Here is an 18,181-nt window from a genome sequence, read left to right as displayed (position 1 = left end):
TTTTTTTTTGGTGGGGGGGTGGTGGTGGTGGTGTGTGTAGAAGAGGAGGAGAGAGAAACGCAGTTCTTTCTTAAACTTGCATTTCTGTACCGCCTTTCAAGACCTCAGGACGTCTCAAAGCACCTTACAGCCAATAAGTCACAGTTGTAGGGAAACGTGACAGCCAATTTGCACATAGCAAGGCCCCACAAACAGCAATGAGATACATAACAAAATAACCTGTTTTAGTGATGTTGGTTGAGGGATAAATATTGTCCAAGTCACCGGGAGAACGCCCCTGCTCTTCTTTGAATTGTACATGGGATCTTTTACGTGCACCTGAGGGTAGACTGGACACCGATTTAACGTCAAATCTGAAAGACTGCACCTCTGATGATGCAGAGCTCTCTCAGTACTGCACTAGATTATGTGCTGAATTCTGTGAAGTGGGGCTTGAGCACCCGACCTGCTAACTTGGGCTAGAATGGTACCAATGAGCGTGGGCTGACACAAGCACGCTAAAATTGGCTCCTATTGGAGTCTAGATTTTTATTGCAGAATACATGCATGAGTTGTTCAAGATTTGAAAGACAATTTTTCTTTTTCAGATTTTCTATTTTGTACATACATTGTTTTGTATATTCTGTATATGATGACTTCGGTGGGCAATGACCGATCTCGGGGAACTCGGGACAAGGCACAAACTCAAACACACACACAGATACAGAAACCAGTACAGGTAAGTGGTGGGATACTTTTAAGAGCTGCAAATCTAGTCTGGGAGGAAAATGGTCCTCAGATTAACAAGGATTGTACTGTGACAGCACAGAAATATTTGCCTAATTCTTTTTTAAGAACTCCTTTCCCCACCTCCTTACTGTAGAAGAGGGGGAGGAGAATATTGGCTGTTTTGTTAGTCCTCTAGTCATGAGCACAAACTTGCCATCATCAGTGTAGAATAATTAATGTAAGATAATTCAATAAAATGTGTCCTCTATTAGGTGTGAGGTTCCTTTTGAAAATAAGCATGTTCTGAACTGTTAATGTCTTCAAGAAATGGTCTAAGATTTTTGGCTTTCCACTATGACCATGGATTTAGAAGCAGCTCAGTGGTGTTTGGGCTCTTCATGGTCCCTGTATGGATATCTTCAGCACTTTTGCACAGAACTCCTTTTCCCCCCTGCCCACGTTCCGTTACTGCACTCGAGTGCATTTATTTCAATTTGACATTTACTTCAAATAGTTACCGTAAACTGTGTTGCTATATGTTTGATTTGGTGAAGTAACATACTGGCGTTTTCTATACTGGGTAACTTAAGATGGTTTAACGATGTGCTTTAATTGATTGCTCCATATCACACTTTGCTGCTGAATAGTTCCCTCTTTTGTCAGTTTTGCAATTGCTGGATAATAAATCTCACAACTCATATTCAATTGTAACCATTATTTTACAATTAAATGAAACATTGCTATCTTCTGTTCCAATCCCTGAAAACTCCCAATTTCCATTCCGCTGGTCCTTCACCTGCTACAACATTGCACTTAACTTGTTAAGCACTGCCCTTTATATCTGTCTTTGCTTTTGACCCTCTCCAATTTCCCCCTTTCTCCCATCCCCCATTGGTACAATTCCTACCTCATGCCCTAAATTCCAAGGACTGCAAGCTTGAGTGCACCTGGTGCATGAATAGCCTGGTTGTTCATCACCTGGTCTGATTGGATCACCTTAAGCAAAACCACACCTCGCTCTCCAAAGCCCAGTGCTGCTCCCCCAGAATTATCCCAGAGGGTACGGACAAGCTCAGGCTCTTGTGGGCAAACCACCATCCTCTCCCACCCCCCAACTATCCTTGCCACCGGTGTCCAGGGGAAGGGGCTCAAGGATATATTTCCTATTTGAAGGGAGATGTTCTCTTCTATGACCCTCTTTACCTACTTGCCTATTGAGCCCTGTCCTTAGCAGTCTTCATTGGTTCCCTATCCTGCAGTGCCTCAAATTCAAATCCTTTGCCCTCCATGTTTTTGGTTTTTTTCCAGCCCCACGTGCCAGCGTACACTCTGCTCTTGACTTGCATGTTATTTCTTTTTCTCTCAATTCCCCCTCTCCCCATTTTCTACCTCATTCTCCCTTCAGTTGTAGAGCTTAGCCTTATACTTTGATGTGCTCTTTCTGAAGTTATCCACCTTTGTTGGCCAGTGCCTACTCCTTTTCCTTTTATTACTTAGGTTTTTAACACGGAAAAAAAAAGCCTTCTTGGGATGCTTTGATTAAGGTGCTATATAAATGCTTAGTTTTGGTACAAGAATAAATTGTACCAAAAACTTTTAATTGATTAAAATGTTGTCTTGGTTAACTTGGCAGTCTCCAGCCCATATTTCTGTACTAAATGATGGAATTGTAAATCAGAAATTTAACAGAACTCTGCACTACTCAGTAACAAATATAATGAGCATTATACCCTGTTAACAAATTGTATATATCTCAAACTTAGTTTTTGTATTTAACATGAAGAAGTTAAAAGATGGAGTCTCTATCCTCACTGCCTTTTATCATGAATACAAACCTGTAACAATCACTTAAAAAAAAATTATAATTTGCACTTGCCCCTGTTTCACCTACCTGTTCGGTCAATGGGGGCTAACTTGAATTACTGGTTGGTTGGTCTTCAGAATCAGATGCCAGTACTGCAAAGCTGGAGGAAAAGTGTGAGCAGATGGACCATTGGATTTTGCATGTGATGGGAGCAGTGTAGGAACTCTTCAGGAAAGCAATACCTTTTTAGATGCAAACTGTTCTTAGTGTTTGCTCAAAACTGGCTAATTTCAGTAAGATTTAGTGTAGAGAAAGTTAGCTGTCAGTACTCCACTGTAAATAGAAGACGAGATCTTGACCTATATCATTTGTGATTTATAAGTACATTTGCAAGGCCCTCCAAATAAACTCCTGCCCCCTCCACTCTGCTCCAATGGCTGTTTCTGGCCACTTTCTGTGTCCTTCATCACCCTCATGCTTTTTCTTAATTCCAACAACTCTTCACCTACCTCGCTTACAACTGCACTTTGAAACTCCCAACTGCCTAGCTCATGGCTCTCTATATTTGCCACAATATTTCTGAAGTTGATTTTTGTTCCACCACTCCCTCACCCCCACTGTTGCCCTTGTCCCCAGCAAAACCTTAATTTTCTCTCACCCTGGTATGGCCACCATTTTTGCACTCTGCACCCCTTGGGCTTGAGTGTATCTGGTGCGCAACTGGTTTAGCCATCCATCAGCAGATCTGGCTTGACCCCAACCAGCGCCAATGGGCCTGACTCTGCTGTGCCAAAACTGCCCAAAAATAACTCTTGGTTTCTTTTCTCCACTACCAACCATCTCCTTAATCCCTCTCCCTCTCTGCCCTCACCTCCTCTATCATCAAAAAATTCATTTGGTTTCTTTGTTACCAAGATTGAGACCATCCATTCAGCTGCTTCTGCCTTCCCTTCCTCTTTACCCACCAAGCCAAAGCTTCTTTCTGCTCTAGCCCTGAACTTTTGTTTCTCCATCTCTTCATGCTCTCTCTAAGCTCACCTTGTCATTGACCTACTTCCTGCTCCCTTGACCCCATTCCCTCAAAAGCGCTGATCACCGATCTTCCTTCCTGACCTCCCTACGAGCTGACAATGTAAATGGTTCACTCCCTTGGGTACTATCTGCCTCTCTTCCAAAATACCATCACAGTAACCACCACCCCCCCCTCTTTCTCCCCCCCCGCCCCCCCCCAAAAAAATCCCATCCTCAACCCTTCTGTCCTTGCAAACTATCATCTCACTTATCTCTTCCAAGTCCTGGAACGTGCTGTCTCCTCCCAAATTTGTGCCTGTCTTCCCTGCAGTTCCCTGTGAATGTCTCCAAGTTTCTGCCACAGCTGTAACCAAAGACACAAATGACATTCTGTAACTGTCACTGTGGTGCATTATCTCTCTGCAGCCTTTGACATAGTTGACCACGCCATCCTCCATAAACACCTCTGTTGTCTAGTTCAGTGGGATTGCCCTTGCTTGGTTCCAGTCTGTCTTATCCAATTGTAACCAGCGCATCTCCAGCAATGGCTTCTCTCCCTACCTCTACACAGTTAACTCTTTGAGTCCCCCATGGATTTATCCTTGGCCCCTCTCATCTATACATTGTACCTTGGCGACATCATCTGGTGCACCCCAGGATTCAATCTTTGGTCATCTCTTCCATTGTTTTTGTGATTCTATTCACCCCCTACCCAAACCCTGGGGTGATACTCTGAAGCATTAGGTTAGTTTGCACACCAGCATTACTGCTCCTCTACCATCTCTGCCAGTCTGTTGCTAAATTCACTTACCTGTGAATGCTGAGTCATTGAGTACATTCAAGGCTGAGAGAGATTTTTGGACTCTAGGGGAATCAAGGGATATGGGGATTGGCCGGGAAAGTGGAGTTGAGGTCAAAGATCAGCCATGATCTTGTTGAATGGCGGAGTAGGCTCGAGGGGCCGTATGGTCTACTCCTATTTCTTATGTTCTTCTGTTCACTGATTGCTTATCTGACATTAAGAACTGAATGAGCCAAAATATCATCCAGCTCAGTCAGCAAAGTTTGAAGCCATCCTTTTTCAGCTACTGCTGGAACCTACATATCTTTGGTCGTTACTCCCATCAACGTAGGAACAGGAGTAGGCCATTCAGCCCCTCGTGCCTGCTCCGCCATTTGATAAGATCATGGCTGATCTGTGATCTAACTCCATATACCCGCCTTTGGCCCATATCCCTTAATACCTTTGGTTGCCAAAAAGCTATCTATCTCACATTTATATTTAGCAATTGAGCTAGTATCAGTTGCCATTTGCGGAAGAGAGTTCCAAACTTCTACCACCCTTTGTGTGTAGAAATGTTTTCTAATCTCGCTCCTGAAAGGTCTGGCTCTAATTTTTAGACTGTGCCCCCTATTCCTAGAATCCCCAACTAGCGGAAATAGTTTCTCTCTATCCACCCTATCTGTTCCCCTTAATATCTTATAAACTTCGATCACCCCTTAACCTTCTAAACTCCAGAGAATACAACCCCAATTTGTGTAATCTCTCCTCGTAGCTTAACCCTTGAAGTCCAGGTGTCATTCTAGTAAACCTACGCTGCACTCCTTCCGAAGGTGCGGTGCCCAGAACTGCTCACAGTACTCCAGGTGCGGTCTAACCAGGGTCTTGTATAGCTGAAGCATAACTTCTGCCCCCTTGTACTCTAGTCCTCCAGATATAAAGGCCAGCATTCCATTAGCCTTCTTGATTATTTTCTGCACCTGTTCATGACACTTCAATGATCCATGTACCTGTACCCCTAAGTCCCTTTGGACATGCACTGTTTTTAACTTTTTACCATTCAGAAATTACCCTGTTCTATCCTTTTTTTGATCCAAAGTGGATGACCTCACATTTGTCTACATTGAATTCTATTTGCCACAGTTTTGCCCGTTCACCCAATCTATCAATATTGCTTTGTAATTTTATGTTTTCATCTACACTGCTTACAATGCCACCAATCTTTGTGTCATCGGCAAACTTAGATATGAGACTTTCTGTGCCTTCATCTAAGTCGTTAATAAATATTGTGAATAATTGAGGCCCCAAGACAGATCCCTGCGGGACTCCACTAGTCACATCCTGCCAATGTGAGTTCCAACCTATTATCCCTACTCTCTGTCGCCTTTTGCTCAGCCAACTTCCTAACCAAGTCCGTACTTTTCCCTCGATTCCATGGGCTTCTATCTTAGTTAACAGTTTCTTATGTGGGATCTTATCAAATGCCTTCTGGAAGTCTATATAAATAACATCCATTGACATTCCCCTGACCATTACTTTAGTCACCTCTTCAAAAAAATTCCATCAGGTTTGTCAGGCACGATCTATCTTTCACAAATCCATGCTGGCGCTCTCTGATTAACTTAACTGAAAATTCTCGGTGTTCAGTCACCCTATCCTTAATTATAGACTCCAGCATGTTCCCCACAACAGATTTTAGGCTAACTGGTCTATAATTTCCTGGTTTCCCTCTCTCTTCCCCCTCTGGATTGGAAAATTGCACATGTCACTCTGCTTTTTAAGAAAGGACAGTTCTTGAATCTAGAGAACTTTGAAAGATTATAGTTAGGGCATCTGCAATGTGCTCACCTACTTCCTTTTAAAACCCTGGGATGGAAACCATCTGGTCCTGGGGATTTGTCACCTCCTTCGCTTTCATCTGAAGCTAAGTCCAGCAATGCGGAAGCTTTACTTGCTACTTGACAAGAAGCTGAGCTAGTGTTCCCTTCTCCTTCCTGTCTTTTTTTTCACTTTCCCCGCCCCCCCCCCCCCTCCAAAAACCCTAGTCTGTGAATTAATTGCCTTGAAGTTTCTTCCAGCTGGCATCCACAAATTTGTGGTTTGTTGAGCGTGCCACAGCTTGTGCTCTCACCTGTACAAAGACCGTACTTCAGTTGCTCCTAGCCATTTTTTCCAGCATACAGCCTCCACCCCTCTATCGATTACTCCTTGTTTCCTCCAGTCTTCAAAATGGCTGTCAAAGTGGCTTGCCCTTTCAGCCAATGACTGTCCCCCTGTCCTTTGGAATTTTTAGATATCTGTCCTCTGTCATCTTTGCTGTTTTCAGAAGCCTCAAAATCCTTCTTTGACCAGGGCTTTGGTTTTGATTTCCACCCCACCCCAGTGCACATAACTGCTCTGTTTCCTCTTCTGCCCAGAATCCACACTCTTAGTTTAAAGATGTGCCAAGCATTATAGAAACACAAGGTTATAGTGGAGGTTATGCTTGTTCTGAAACCACATTTTAAAAATGAATCTAATTACTTTTTTTTAGGCCACAGCAGAACAGATTCGACTTGCCCAAATGATCTATGATAAGAATGATGCTGATTTTGAAGAGAAAGTCAAGCAAGTGAGTAAGAATCCAATTGTAATGCAACTTCACTTTCTTGAAAGCAGATTTTTTATTTTCCTCCTTCCCCTAATTTTCAACAAGTGTTTCAAATGGCTAAATCACTTTAGAATTGTAAGTTTTAATGTGCCGATTTCAAGTATTGGTGGAGTTTGAGAGATTTGCTTGTGTTATATGGCAAGAGGTATAGAATATGCCAGTCTAGATGTATAAAACCTTAGTAAGACCACAGTTGGAGGACTGTGTGCAGTTTTGGACTCTACACTACATGAAGGATGTTGAGGCAATAGAGTGGGAACAGGTCAGATTTACTAGGATGCTGCCTGGTATGAAGAAATATGAAGAAAGACATGAAAAATTGGGGTTGTTTTTAGAACAGAGGAGATTACTAGGTGATCTGATAGAAATGCTTTATGAAGGGATGGGACAGAGTAAATAGAAACAGACTGCAGTGATTGAGGGGTCTAGAACAAGGAGACATCCGTGTAAATGTAGGAGATTCAGGACAGAGCAAGAGAAACTTTTCTTAAAGGATTGTGGGGCTGTGGAATGCACTACTAGAGTTGGTGATTGAAGTAGATACCATGTCAACATTTAAGAATAGGTAATATAGAGATGGTTGAAGGAAATGGGAATCGAGGTATTTGTGAACAGGGTGGGCATGTGGGATTAGGACTACTGTTGTGCAAAACATAAACACCCACGTGGACTGGTTAGACTGTGGCCTGTTTCTGTTTTGGATATTTTTGATTAACTCTGTCCGTGAATGAGTTTTTGTGTTTGCAAGTGATGTTTCCACACTTCAAAAAGACTTGCATTTTATATAGTGCTTTTCACAACCTCACGATGCTCCAAAGTGCTTTACAGCCAATGAAGTACTTGTGAAGTGTAGTCACTGTTGCATGTATCTCTTTCCTACATTATATGACCAGATAATCTGTTTTAGTGATGTTGGTTGATGGAAAAATATTGGCCAGAACACTGGGGATAACACCCCAGCTCTTCAAAATAGTGCAAAGGAATCTTTTACGTCCACCTGAGAGGGCATATGGGGCCTTGGGCATCTGGTCATTGTGAAAGCTATGCGTTAATCCTTTTTATATTTTTGTTTTTAAACCAAGCTGGATTTTTAAAAAAATATATAAAATTTGAATGGACTACATAAGTACTTCTATAATTTGAAATGATGGGACTTTTTTTAGTTGATGGAAGTCACAGGAAAGAACCCGGATGAAAGCATAGTGGCGCTTCATGACTGCAACGGTGACGTGAACAGAGCCATCAATGTACTTCTGGAAGGAAATTCAGACACGGTACGGATAAGTGCGTTTTGCTATTCAACTGCATTGGTATCAGGTTATTCCCTGAATGAAGAAAGTATCACATTTCTTGAATTTTTGACTTTGTCTACAAAGAATTTGGAAGAGCTACATTTAAATAGGCTTATAAAGTGAAGTGTAGTCACACATGTTTTTTAAAAGAAACAAATGTAATATGGTTAACATGCAAATGAGCTAGGTATTAGTTGTTTCTCCAAAGACTGTAAACAATAAGCAATACGAGCTTGTGTTGGCAAGTCCCGGACACGTTCATGGGTTTTCTAGCATAGACCCTCCCCTCTGGTTATAAATATGGGGGTAAAATAGGGACAAAAACATATTGACAGTCAGGCTTTTAAATAAACCTTTAGGGCAGGCTTTCACCTAGACTAGGTAGGTTAGAATGCAGGGGGTGGTGGTTAGAAGTTTTTAGGTTTAAATCGAGCAAGATAGCCCACGGATGTGGAGAAACATAGCATATTCATTATTTTCCATCACATGAGAACAAGTTATAGATGGATGAAGTGAGTCTGATCATAACTGTAGTGCTTTTTTTCACCAACAGCAAGTGAATTTAAAGCAGCTTAACAGTTCATATCTGGCTTCATCTTATCAAGTGTTATCTTGGTCTACCTCCCAAAAGATTGGAGCAGGGCAAGCGTGCAAGATACGAATACCCAGTTCAGATCACAAGCTGGTCCTATTAGTGTAACCTAGGGGTGCAACATCATATCAGATTTTGTCTAGTACAGGCACACCACAAATGCTCAGCCTGCCTACAGGAGGGGGAACAGCACTGATGTACATGAGAATATTTAAGCAAGATCCAAATTTTGTATAAATTGGCAGGTGGAGATAGCCTTGATCTGCTCCTGGATTTCCCCTCCTCGCCACAACTAACTCCAAACCTGTTGAGTGGAGGAGTTCAATAGAAAGACCAAATGGAATTCCATATTGACAAACATTAAATGGTTCCCACCCATCACCCCTTTTTTGAAATGTACCATTTTTCTTAAGTTGGGTATGTAACCTTGATGCTTACGGCACTATGGAGTGACTTGCTTTGGGAGGGTGGGTAGCACAGATTGAAACCCAATACATGACCACATCCAGGCTTGGGCTGATAAGTGGCAAATAACATTCGCGCCAGGCAATGACCATCTCCAACAACACTGCAGAAACTCATTTTTATTACGTTGAATCTATGTGCTTGTTTAGCAAATAATGAACTGATGGGGTGTTTTTATGCAGACCTCTTGGGAGACTGTAGGCAAAAAGAAGAATCTTGGAACTGGGAAAGATAGCCCTTTGGAAAATAAGGAAAACAGAGAGAAGCGTGGAGATAAAGAAGTAAGTCGGGGTCGTGGGAGCTCCTCTAGACGAGGAAGAGGAAGTCGTGGCAGGGAATGTAAGTAAAACATGTAAGATTTGTGTGTAATACTGAGCCAGTTTTTTTTTAAGGAAGCACTTTCTTCAGTGCCCATTGTCTAAAAGAAACTTGAAACTTCAATTTTTAAATTGCAGACAGAGTTGAGGAAAATGGAGTGGACATAGGCCCAGGTGATAGACACTCAGAACGAGGCAGGCGTGGACGTGGCCGAGGTGAGGAAGAGAGCAAACAAAAACTCCTGTTGAACCATTTTCCTTTTTATTTTGTCCAGGCTCTCTCAGGCTTCAGTAAAATATTGTTACACATGAACAATGTCGGACAGGAAAAGACCCATTGGTCCATCCAGCCTATCCCACACTAATGTGATGCCTTGTGCATCAAAATGTATACACTCTCCACATGAAAGCCATGTAACTCCAGGATTTTAAAAACCCAGGCCAAGTAGGGAAAAAGATATTTGGAAAATTCCTCTCTGACCCCTTCCCACCCCAGGCAATCTCAACCACTCACACCCTGGTTAATGTTGTACAGTCCGTACCTTTTTTTGAATGAGGTGATATCCACCCTAGCCAGAAATGGGTCCAGCTCTCGCTTTGAAGGAAATCAGCGTTCACTGCACAAGCCGGCATCTGTTCGACAGATCCATTGTTCTCTGGGGTGGAGGGGGAAACCACCTCCTAATGTGTAACCTAATTCTGGCCTTGCATAACTTGAGATTGTAACCCCTGGTCCTCCCTAACCTATTTAGTTCAAACAAAATGTCTACAGAAACAAAATCTGTTCCCTTCATCCTCTTATAAACCTCAATGAAATTGCCCCCAAGCCTCTGCTTCTCAAGTGTAGAGTCCTAGCTCGTTGAGCCTATCTTGATAACTAAGATGCTTCAACCTGGGAATTAATCGTATGGCCCTCCTCTGCACCCTATCCAAAGCCTCTTGCCCACTGTGATCGATTCATATGCAGCACGCATATTCCAAATGTATGAAGAATTGAAGTATATGTTCACCCGAGGGCTCCCTCCAAGGTTAGCATTTAATCTTGAATGTCTTCATTTTTTCACTTTTTTTAATAAAGTTGCACAACTTTTGCCCATAATAGCATTTCCAATATATGGGATTTTAAATTTGCGGTTCTTTTGAGCAACTCACAAAATTCTACTATGGATCTTAACATTTCTAAATTGACTCAATTCCATGTGTCTAGTTGCGATTACTTCTGCTTTGTTTACTTCAGTTCGTAGGTGGTAGAGGTAAATTAATCTTGTTTTTGCCTTAGCTGAGACAGTGAATTTGGAGACTACATAATGGACTAAAGTTTGGTGGGATGTGTGAGTGGCAGATCCCTGGTTATACAGGGACTTGACCATAGTAGATATCATTTAAAAAAAAAACTAACTTTTGCTGTGAGTTTGGAGGGCCCAGACAGTTGAGGTGCTTCTGAATTTTTGTGCCTGTTGAAACCTTTTGACCTTGGTTGCAGCAATGTTTGTGCAAACCTCCCAGGAATTTTTTTAGAATAATATTCTTCGAGATGTGATTGATTTGGAAATGGAGTTGAATTTAAACATATTTTAGCTGTGGATGCTGCTGAGATTGTGCTTTCTTATAATGGGGTTGGGCTCAAGAAGATGAAAACTAATTGATAGGAAGGATATTATTAAACTAGAAAGAGTGCAGAAAAGATTTGCTAGGATGCTACTGGGACTTGATGGTTTGACTTATAGGGAGAGGTTAGATAGACTGGGACTTTTTTCCCTGGAGAGTAGGAGGTTAAGGGGTGATCTTATAGAAGTCTATAAAATAATGAGGGGCATAGATAAGGTCGATAGTCAAAATCTTTTCCCAAAGGTAGGGGAGTCTATAACGAGGGGACATAGATTTAAGGTGAGAGGGGAGAGATACAAAAGGGTCCAGAGGGGCAATTTTTTCACTCAAAGGGTGGTGAGTGTCTGGAACGAGCTGCCAGAGGCAGCAGTAGAGGCAGGTACAATTTTGTCTTTTAAAAAGCATTTGGACAGTTACATGGGTAAGATGGGTATAGAGGGATATGGGCCAAGTGCAGGCAATTGGGACTAGCTTAGTGGTATAAACTGGGCGACATGGACATGTTGGGCCGAAGGGCCTGTTTCCATGTTGTAAACTTCTATGATTCTATGAGATTTGGGGGGGAGGGGGAGAGTAAGTGGAGTGTGAAAGGAAGAAAATGGGAAGATCAAAGGAATGGCCACCTAACTGAAAACAGTGAGATGGGACAGGTTGGTCTGAGATCATGAATATAAAGGACCGGTAGTTGGGGTTGACATAGACTACACTGATTAAACCATTGGCATTGTCACTGCATGTGGAATATAACATTTGCTCATACGTTACCTGGACCAAGTGATAACTTTGCTAAGACAGGCAAACTCATCTTGGGAGAAAAAATTCTGAGTGGGCTACTCAACTGTGCTGGTGCATCTCACTTTTTATGTTGGTTAAGGAGTGGCATTGATGCAGACTGAATTACTCATCCTCTAAGCTAAAACTTGCTTTTTTAAGGGGAATCAAGGAAATCTCATTGGAAATGAAGTGGAACTTCAAAGAGCTCGCATTATCACTAGCGTTTACTTTTTAGATGTTCGGTTAAAATGCAATGATTAATATAAACTGTGTGTACTCCTTAATGAGGTTCATTATCCATGCAAAAGAATTTGACAACACCAGAAGCCAAATCAGTTTGGGGAAAACTCCCAAGATCACAATTATACAAAACAAGTTTAAACTTTTTTATTGATTACCAGATTGTCTTGAACCATAGCTTTCTTGGTTGTAGTTTATCATGAAATGGGCAAAAATAAAATTGGGATTGACTTCCAAGAATGGTGCACATCCCTATAAAGTTCTCTCCTTTTTTGATATATTTGCATAATTTTAACATTTTAGGAAATGGGTCTTTCACATTCCTATTTGTTTTAATGTGATGAACTATAACAAAATGAAGTGGACTCAAATCTGTTATAAAATTGACCAACTCTTTCAGCATTTAAACTAAACGTGAGGGCTGAAATTTCTTGATCATTCTGGCAGATGCCTGTGACTTTGGAAATCTACCCACTCTGCTATAGCCTGCATACACCAGTTCCTGGTCGCTGGTGAAATTTCCAGATGGCCTTATGGGGGTGCTGCCTCTGCCCACCCTTACAAGGTCATTGAAATAATGGGTGGGACCAGGACATGGACTCACTAAGTCAGGATTCCTGTGCCCTGGTGCACCTTTTGGAGAGTGGTACATTGACAGAGAAGAGGTGTGCCAGTCACTTGAAGGGCAGATGGTGTGATCCAGGCCAGGGAAATGGTTTGGAGTCCTGAAGACTTACACCAGAAAAATCTTTAGGTTGATGCAGCTGCTGTTTTGAGTATTCCAGGGGCCTTGACACCCCCCCCTACCCCACCCCAAATGAGAAGTCTGCCCAAAGCCAAATTTCCTGAGGGATGTGGACACCTGCTTGTCCCATGCTAATTAGATGTCTCCTCCTACCCCTATATATTCCATTGGGGTCAATGTTGAAGGACACAATCCCAGTATAAATGCTGGATCACAGTCTGTGGAAATTTGGGGTCAGGCAGTTTTTTTTTAATGTATATCTAATTGCAATATTTTGTATATTTGCAGGATTTAGTGGGCGTAGCAGAGGTAGGGGAGCAGGAAGATTTTCAGCACAAGGCATGGGGTAAGCATCTCAACTTGAAGTAGGAGTTCTGAATTGTTCTTTTGATTGCTTGAATGGAAAGCTGCATTATTCTAGACTCATACTACTGAATTGACTTGAGCCTTGCAAAATTTTTAGTTAATCTAGCATAATTCATCATCATTATAGTTAGGCTGGAATTGAAACCTGTATTGTCAATTTAAATCAGATGGTAACAATTAGGTGCAACATTCTGCAGATAGACCACCATATGTAGCAGACAAGTGTAAATGAGAAAGGCAGCCTGAGGGAATACTTTGAGTACAAAATACTCTGAATGTGTATTTTAAAATGAAGATATGCTTTACATAGTAGGAGATATGTTTTGGCTTATTTTTCACCTTTTTGTTGTTTGCACCTGGTGGTGCTGTGATTGTCTCTCTTTGAGTGCATCATAATTCCCACAGTAATGGAGAAGTTGGACCGTCATCTTGCCAGGGGGCTGATTTACACGGCAGTGACTGGGAAATGGTACTGGATGAGCATATGGCATGACCCAATTAATTCTAATCTTTCTTTCCTTTCATGCTTCTGGGTCAATATCCAGGCTGTTCTGAAGTGTTGACCATCAGTGCATGGAATAATTCTGGGCCAAACATGGTCTGCCCCTTTTGGTCGTCATCAGAGCTGTAAACCGAAATCTAAAAAAGGGACTGTTTCTGTAGAAGAGAAAAAGCAAAATAATTCCCTTTCCTTTTAAATAAGAACATAAGAACATAAGAAATAGGAGCAGGAGTAGGCCAATCGGCCCCTCGAGCCTGCTCCGCCATTCAATAAGATCATGGCTGATCTGATCCTAACCTCAAATCTAAATTCATGTCCAATTTCCTGCCTGCTCCCCTTAACCCCTAATTCCCTTGACTTCCAGGAAACTGTCTATTTCTGTTTTAAATTTATTTAATGATGTAGCTTCCACAGCTTCCTGGGGCAGCAAATTCCACAGACCTACTACCCTCTGAGTGAAGAAGTTTCTCCTCATCTCAGTTTTGAAAGAGCAGCCCCTTATTCTAAGATTATGCCCCCTAGTTCTAGTTTCACCCATCCTTGGGAACATCCTTACCGCATCCACCCGATCAAGCCCCTTCACAATCTTATATGTCTCAATAAGATCGCCTCTCATTCTTCTGAACTCCAATGAGTAGAGTCCCAATCTACTCAACCTCTCCTCATATGTCCACCCCCTCATCCCCGGGATTAACCGAGTGAACCTTCTTTGTACTGCCTCGAGAGCAAGTATGTCTTTTCTTAAGTATGGAGACCAAAACTGTATGCAGTATTCCAGGTGCGGTCTCACCAATACCTTATATAACTGCAGCAATACCTCCCTGTTTTTATATTCTATCCCCCTAGCAATAAAAGCCAACATTCCGTTGGCCTTCTTGATCACCTGCTGCACCTGCAAACTAACCTTTTGATTTTCTTGCACTAGGACCCCCAGATCACTTTGTACTGCAGTACTTTCCAGTTTCTCGCCATTAAGATAATAACTTGCTCTCTGATTTTTCCTGCCAAAGTGCATAACCTCACATTTTCCAATATTGTATTGCATCTGCCAAATCTCCGCCCACTCACCCAGCCTGTCTATATCCCCTTGTAGGTTTTTTATGTCCTCCTCACTCTCTACTTTCCCTCCCATCTATGTTACACTCGGTCCCCTCCTCCAAATCGTTAATATAGATTGTAAAGAGTTGGGGACCCAGCACCGACCCCTGCGGAACACCACTGGCTACAGGTTGCCACTCCGAGAATGTACCATTTATCCCAACTCTCTGCTTCCTGTTAGATAACCAATCCTCCACCCATGCCAGAATATTACCCCCAATCCAGTGATTCTTTATCTTGAGCAATAATCTTTTATGTGGCACCTTGTCGAATGCCTTCTGGAAGTCCAAATACACTACGTCCACTGGTTCCCCTTTATCCACCCTGTACGTTATATCCTCAAAGAACTCGAGCAAATTTGTCAGACATGACTTCCCCCTTTGTAAAGCCATGCTGACTTTGTCCTATTAAATTATGTTTATCCAAATGTTCTGCTACTGTCTCCTTAATAACAGACTCCAAAATTTTACCCACCACAGATGTTAAGCTAACTGGTCTATAATTTCCAGCCTTCTGCCTACTACCCTTTTAAAATAAGGGTGTTACATTAGCAGTTTTCCAATCTGCCGGGACCTTTGCCGAGTCCAGAGAATTTTGGAAATTATTACCAAAGCATCCACAATCCCTACTGCCACTTCCCTCAAGACCCTAGGATGTAAGCCATCAGGTCCAGGGGATTTATCCGCCTTGAGTCCCAATAATTTACTGAGTACCAATTCCTTAGTGATTTTAATCGTATTTAGCTCCTCCCCCCCTAGAGCCCCCTGTTTGTCCAGGGTTGGGATATTCTTAGTGTCCTCTACCGTAAAGACTGAAACAAAATATTTGTTCAGCATTTTTGCCATCTCCATGTTTCCCACCATTAATTTCCCGGTCTCATCCTCTAAGGGACCTACGTTTGCCTTAGCCACCCTTTTTATTTTTATATAACTGTAGAAACTCTTGCTATCTGTTTTTATATTTTTTGCTAATTTATTTTCATAATCTATCTTCCCTTTCTTAATCAATCCTTTCGTTACTTTTTGCTGTCTTTTGAAGACTTCCCAATCTTCTATCCTCCCACTAAGTTTGGCTACCTTATATGTCCTTGTTTTTAGTCGGATACTATCCTTAATTTCTTTACTTAGCCACGGATGGCTGTTATTTCTTTTACACCCTTTTTTCCTTAGTGGAATATATTTTTTTGAAAGTTGTAAAATAACTCCTTAAATCAACACCACTGCTCATGTACCGTCTTACCCTTTAATCTATTTTCCCAGTCCACTTTAATCAATTCCGCTCTCATACCATCATAGTCTCCTTTATTCAAGCTCAGTACGCTTGTTTGAGAACCAACCTTCTCACCCTCTAATTGGATATGGAATGTAACCATGTTCTGGTCACTCATTCCAAGGGGATCCTTAACTAGGACATTATTAATTAATCCTGGCTCATTACACAGGACCAGGTCCAAGGTTGCTTGCCCCCTTGTTGGTTCAGTTACATACTGCTCAAGAAATCCATCCCTAATACACTCAATAAACTCTTCCTCAAGGCTACCCTGCCCAATTTGATTTGTCCAGTTAATATGATAGTTAAAATCCCCCATAATTATAGCTGTTCCCTTATTACATGCCCCGACTATTTCCTGCTTAATACTTCTTCCAGCAGAGTTGCAACTATTAGGAGGCCTATATACTACGCCCACTAGTGTTTTTTGCCCCTTATTATTCCTTATCTCTACCCAAACTGTTTCATTATCCTGATCCTTTGTCCCAATATCTTTCGTCTGTATTACAGTGATTCCTTCCCTTATTAACATAGCCACCCCACCTCCCCTTCCTTCCTGCCTGTCCTTCCTGATTGTTAAATACCCTGGCATATTTAATTCCCAGTCGTTGTCACCCTGCAGCCATGTTTCTGTAACGGCCACAAGATCATACCCATACATCGTTATTTGTGCCGTTAACTCGACCATTTTGTTACGAATGCTACGTGCATTCAGATAAAGAACTTTCAATTATGTTTTGTGACACTTAGTTCCTGCTTTTTCCTTTTTTAACACTTTACCTTTTACTCCATACCTTCTATCCCTTCCTGATATGTTTTCCTCTGTCTCCCTGCTCAGGTTCCCAACCCTTAAAATTAGAGTTGTACAGCACCAAAACAGGTAATTCGGCCCACATGTCTGTGTTTTTCTGTACTGGGGCTACCTACTCTAATCCCACTCTTCTCGTTCCTAAATGCCCTTTTAGTATTCAAAAACTTTTATATAGTGCCTTTAATATGGAATATGTCAAAAGGTGCTTTTTGGGGTGGGAAATGAAAGTAAATCATTAGAGAAGTAAATAGGAATGGATAAGGAAGCAGAGGCCGAACCATGGAGGAAGATATTAGGAGTGATGATTCAAAGATGAGTTTTGGGAAGATTTTTTTTAAAAAGAGGGAGGAGGGGTTTAGAGGGAGTTCCAGAGAACTATTTAATTTCCTTTCAAAAAGTATTTATGGATGTTGCTTCAAAAAAAAAAATTCGAAGTACCCTGTGTAAAATATTTAATTAAAGTTCCCACCACTTAAAACATCCATGTTTAAAATGGGCAATTGCTTATATCAGCCAAAATGTGATAACCGTTAGTCATTTGCATTAACGTCATTCTCAGAGTTGCATCTTAAGTGCTCTGTTTATTTTGGACAGAAACAGCTGTGCTTACTTTTAAATTTAACATGAAAAAGTGAGTATCAATTTTTGCTTCCCAAAAGGCTCTATTTATTGGGTTATATTTGTGGCAATATTTTCGTATCAGACTGCTCTTTTGAGAAGATTATTTATTTACCAGCTGAGCTCCATTGTGCAATAGAGACCTGGTTGCAGACATGTCGAACCTGCTCCCCCACGTGAAACTTGGGTGACGAGACTCACTTGATCCGATGGCTGACTTATAGACCTTTTTTCCTAGGTCTACATGTCCACTGTTCTCTGCGGGTTGTTTGATCATTTACTGTGCACTTGTATGTGGAGCAAGCCAGCGTGTGTGTGTCCTTTGTCAAAGATATCCACTCCATGGCTCAACATTTTAGTACACAAAACCTAACGTGCCACTGGGAAGTTTCCAAAAAATTTATGGTACTGCAACTGAAATTATTATTTTTAATTTTATTAACGCTATTGCAATATACCGGCCATCGCGTATAGTAGGCAAATTGTGTTTGCATGAATGCGCCTGCTATAAGCGGTGGGGATTGTATCTT

General features: G+C 41.6%; 1 protein-coding gene across 8 annotated transcripts in view; it reads left to right on the top strand.

The window, feature by feature from the left end:
• The first annotated feature begins 587 nt into the window (after nt 1-587).
• ubap2a (ubiquitin associated protein 2a) overlaps nt 588-18,181 on the top strand; it is a 100,617-nt gene continuing 83,023 nt past the window's right edge. For all 8 annotated transcript variants that reach the window (XM_067984705.1, XM_067984663.1, XM_067984672.1 and 5 more), the window contains exons 1-6: nt 588-718; nt 6,838-6,915; nt 8,118-8,228; nt 9,486-9,642; nt 9,759-9,836; nt 13,276-13,333. In XM_067984705.1, the coding sequence (XP_067840806.1) occupies nt 629-718; nt 6,838-6,915; nt 8,118-8,228; nt 9,486-9,642; nt 9,759-9,836; nt 13,276-13,333 (572 nt within the window). In that variant the 5' untranslated portion in view covers nt 588-628. The remainder of the gene's footprint in view (nt 719-6,837; nt 6,916-8,117; nt 8,229-9,485; nt 9,643-9,758; nt 9,837-13,275; nt 13,334-18,181) is intronic.

This window comes from Heptranchias perlo, chromosome 1 (genome assembly GCF_035084215.1).
Source record: "Heptranchias perlo isolate sHepPer1 chromosome 1, sHepPer1.hap1, whole genome shotgun sequence".
Taxonomy (NCBI): domain Eukaryota; kingdom Metazoa; phylum Chordata; class Chondrichthyes; order Hexanchiformes; family Hexanchidae; genus Heptranchias; species Heptranchias perlo.
The sequence above is the reverse complement of the archived record's forward strand: the minus strand, read 5'-3'. Positions and strand labels throughout refer to the sequence as shown.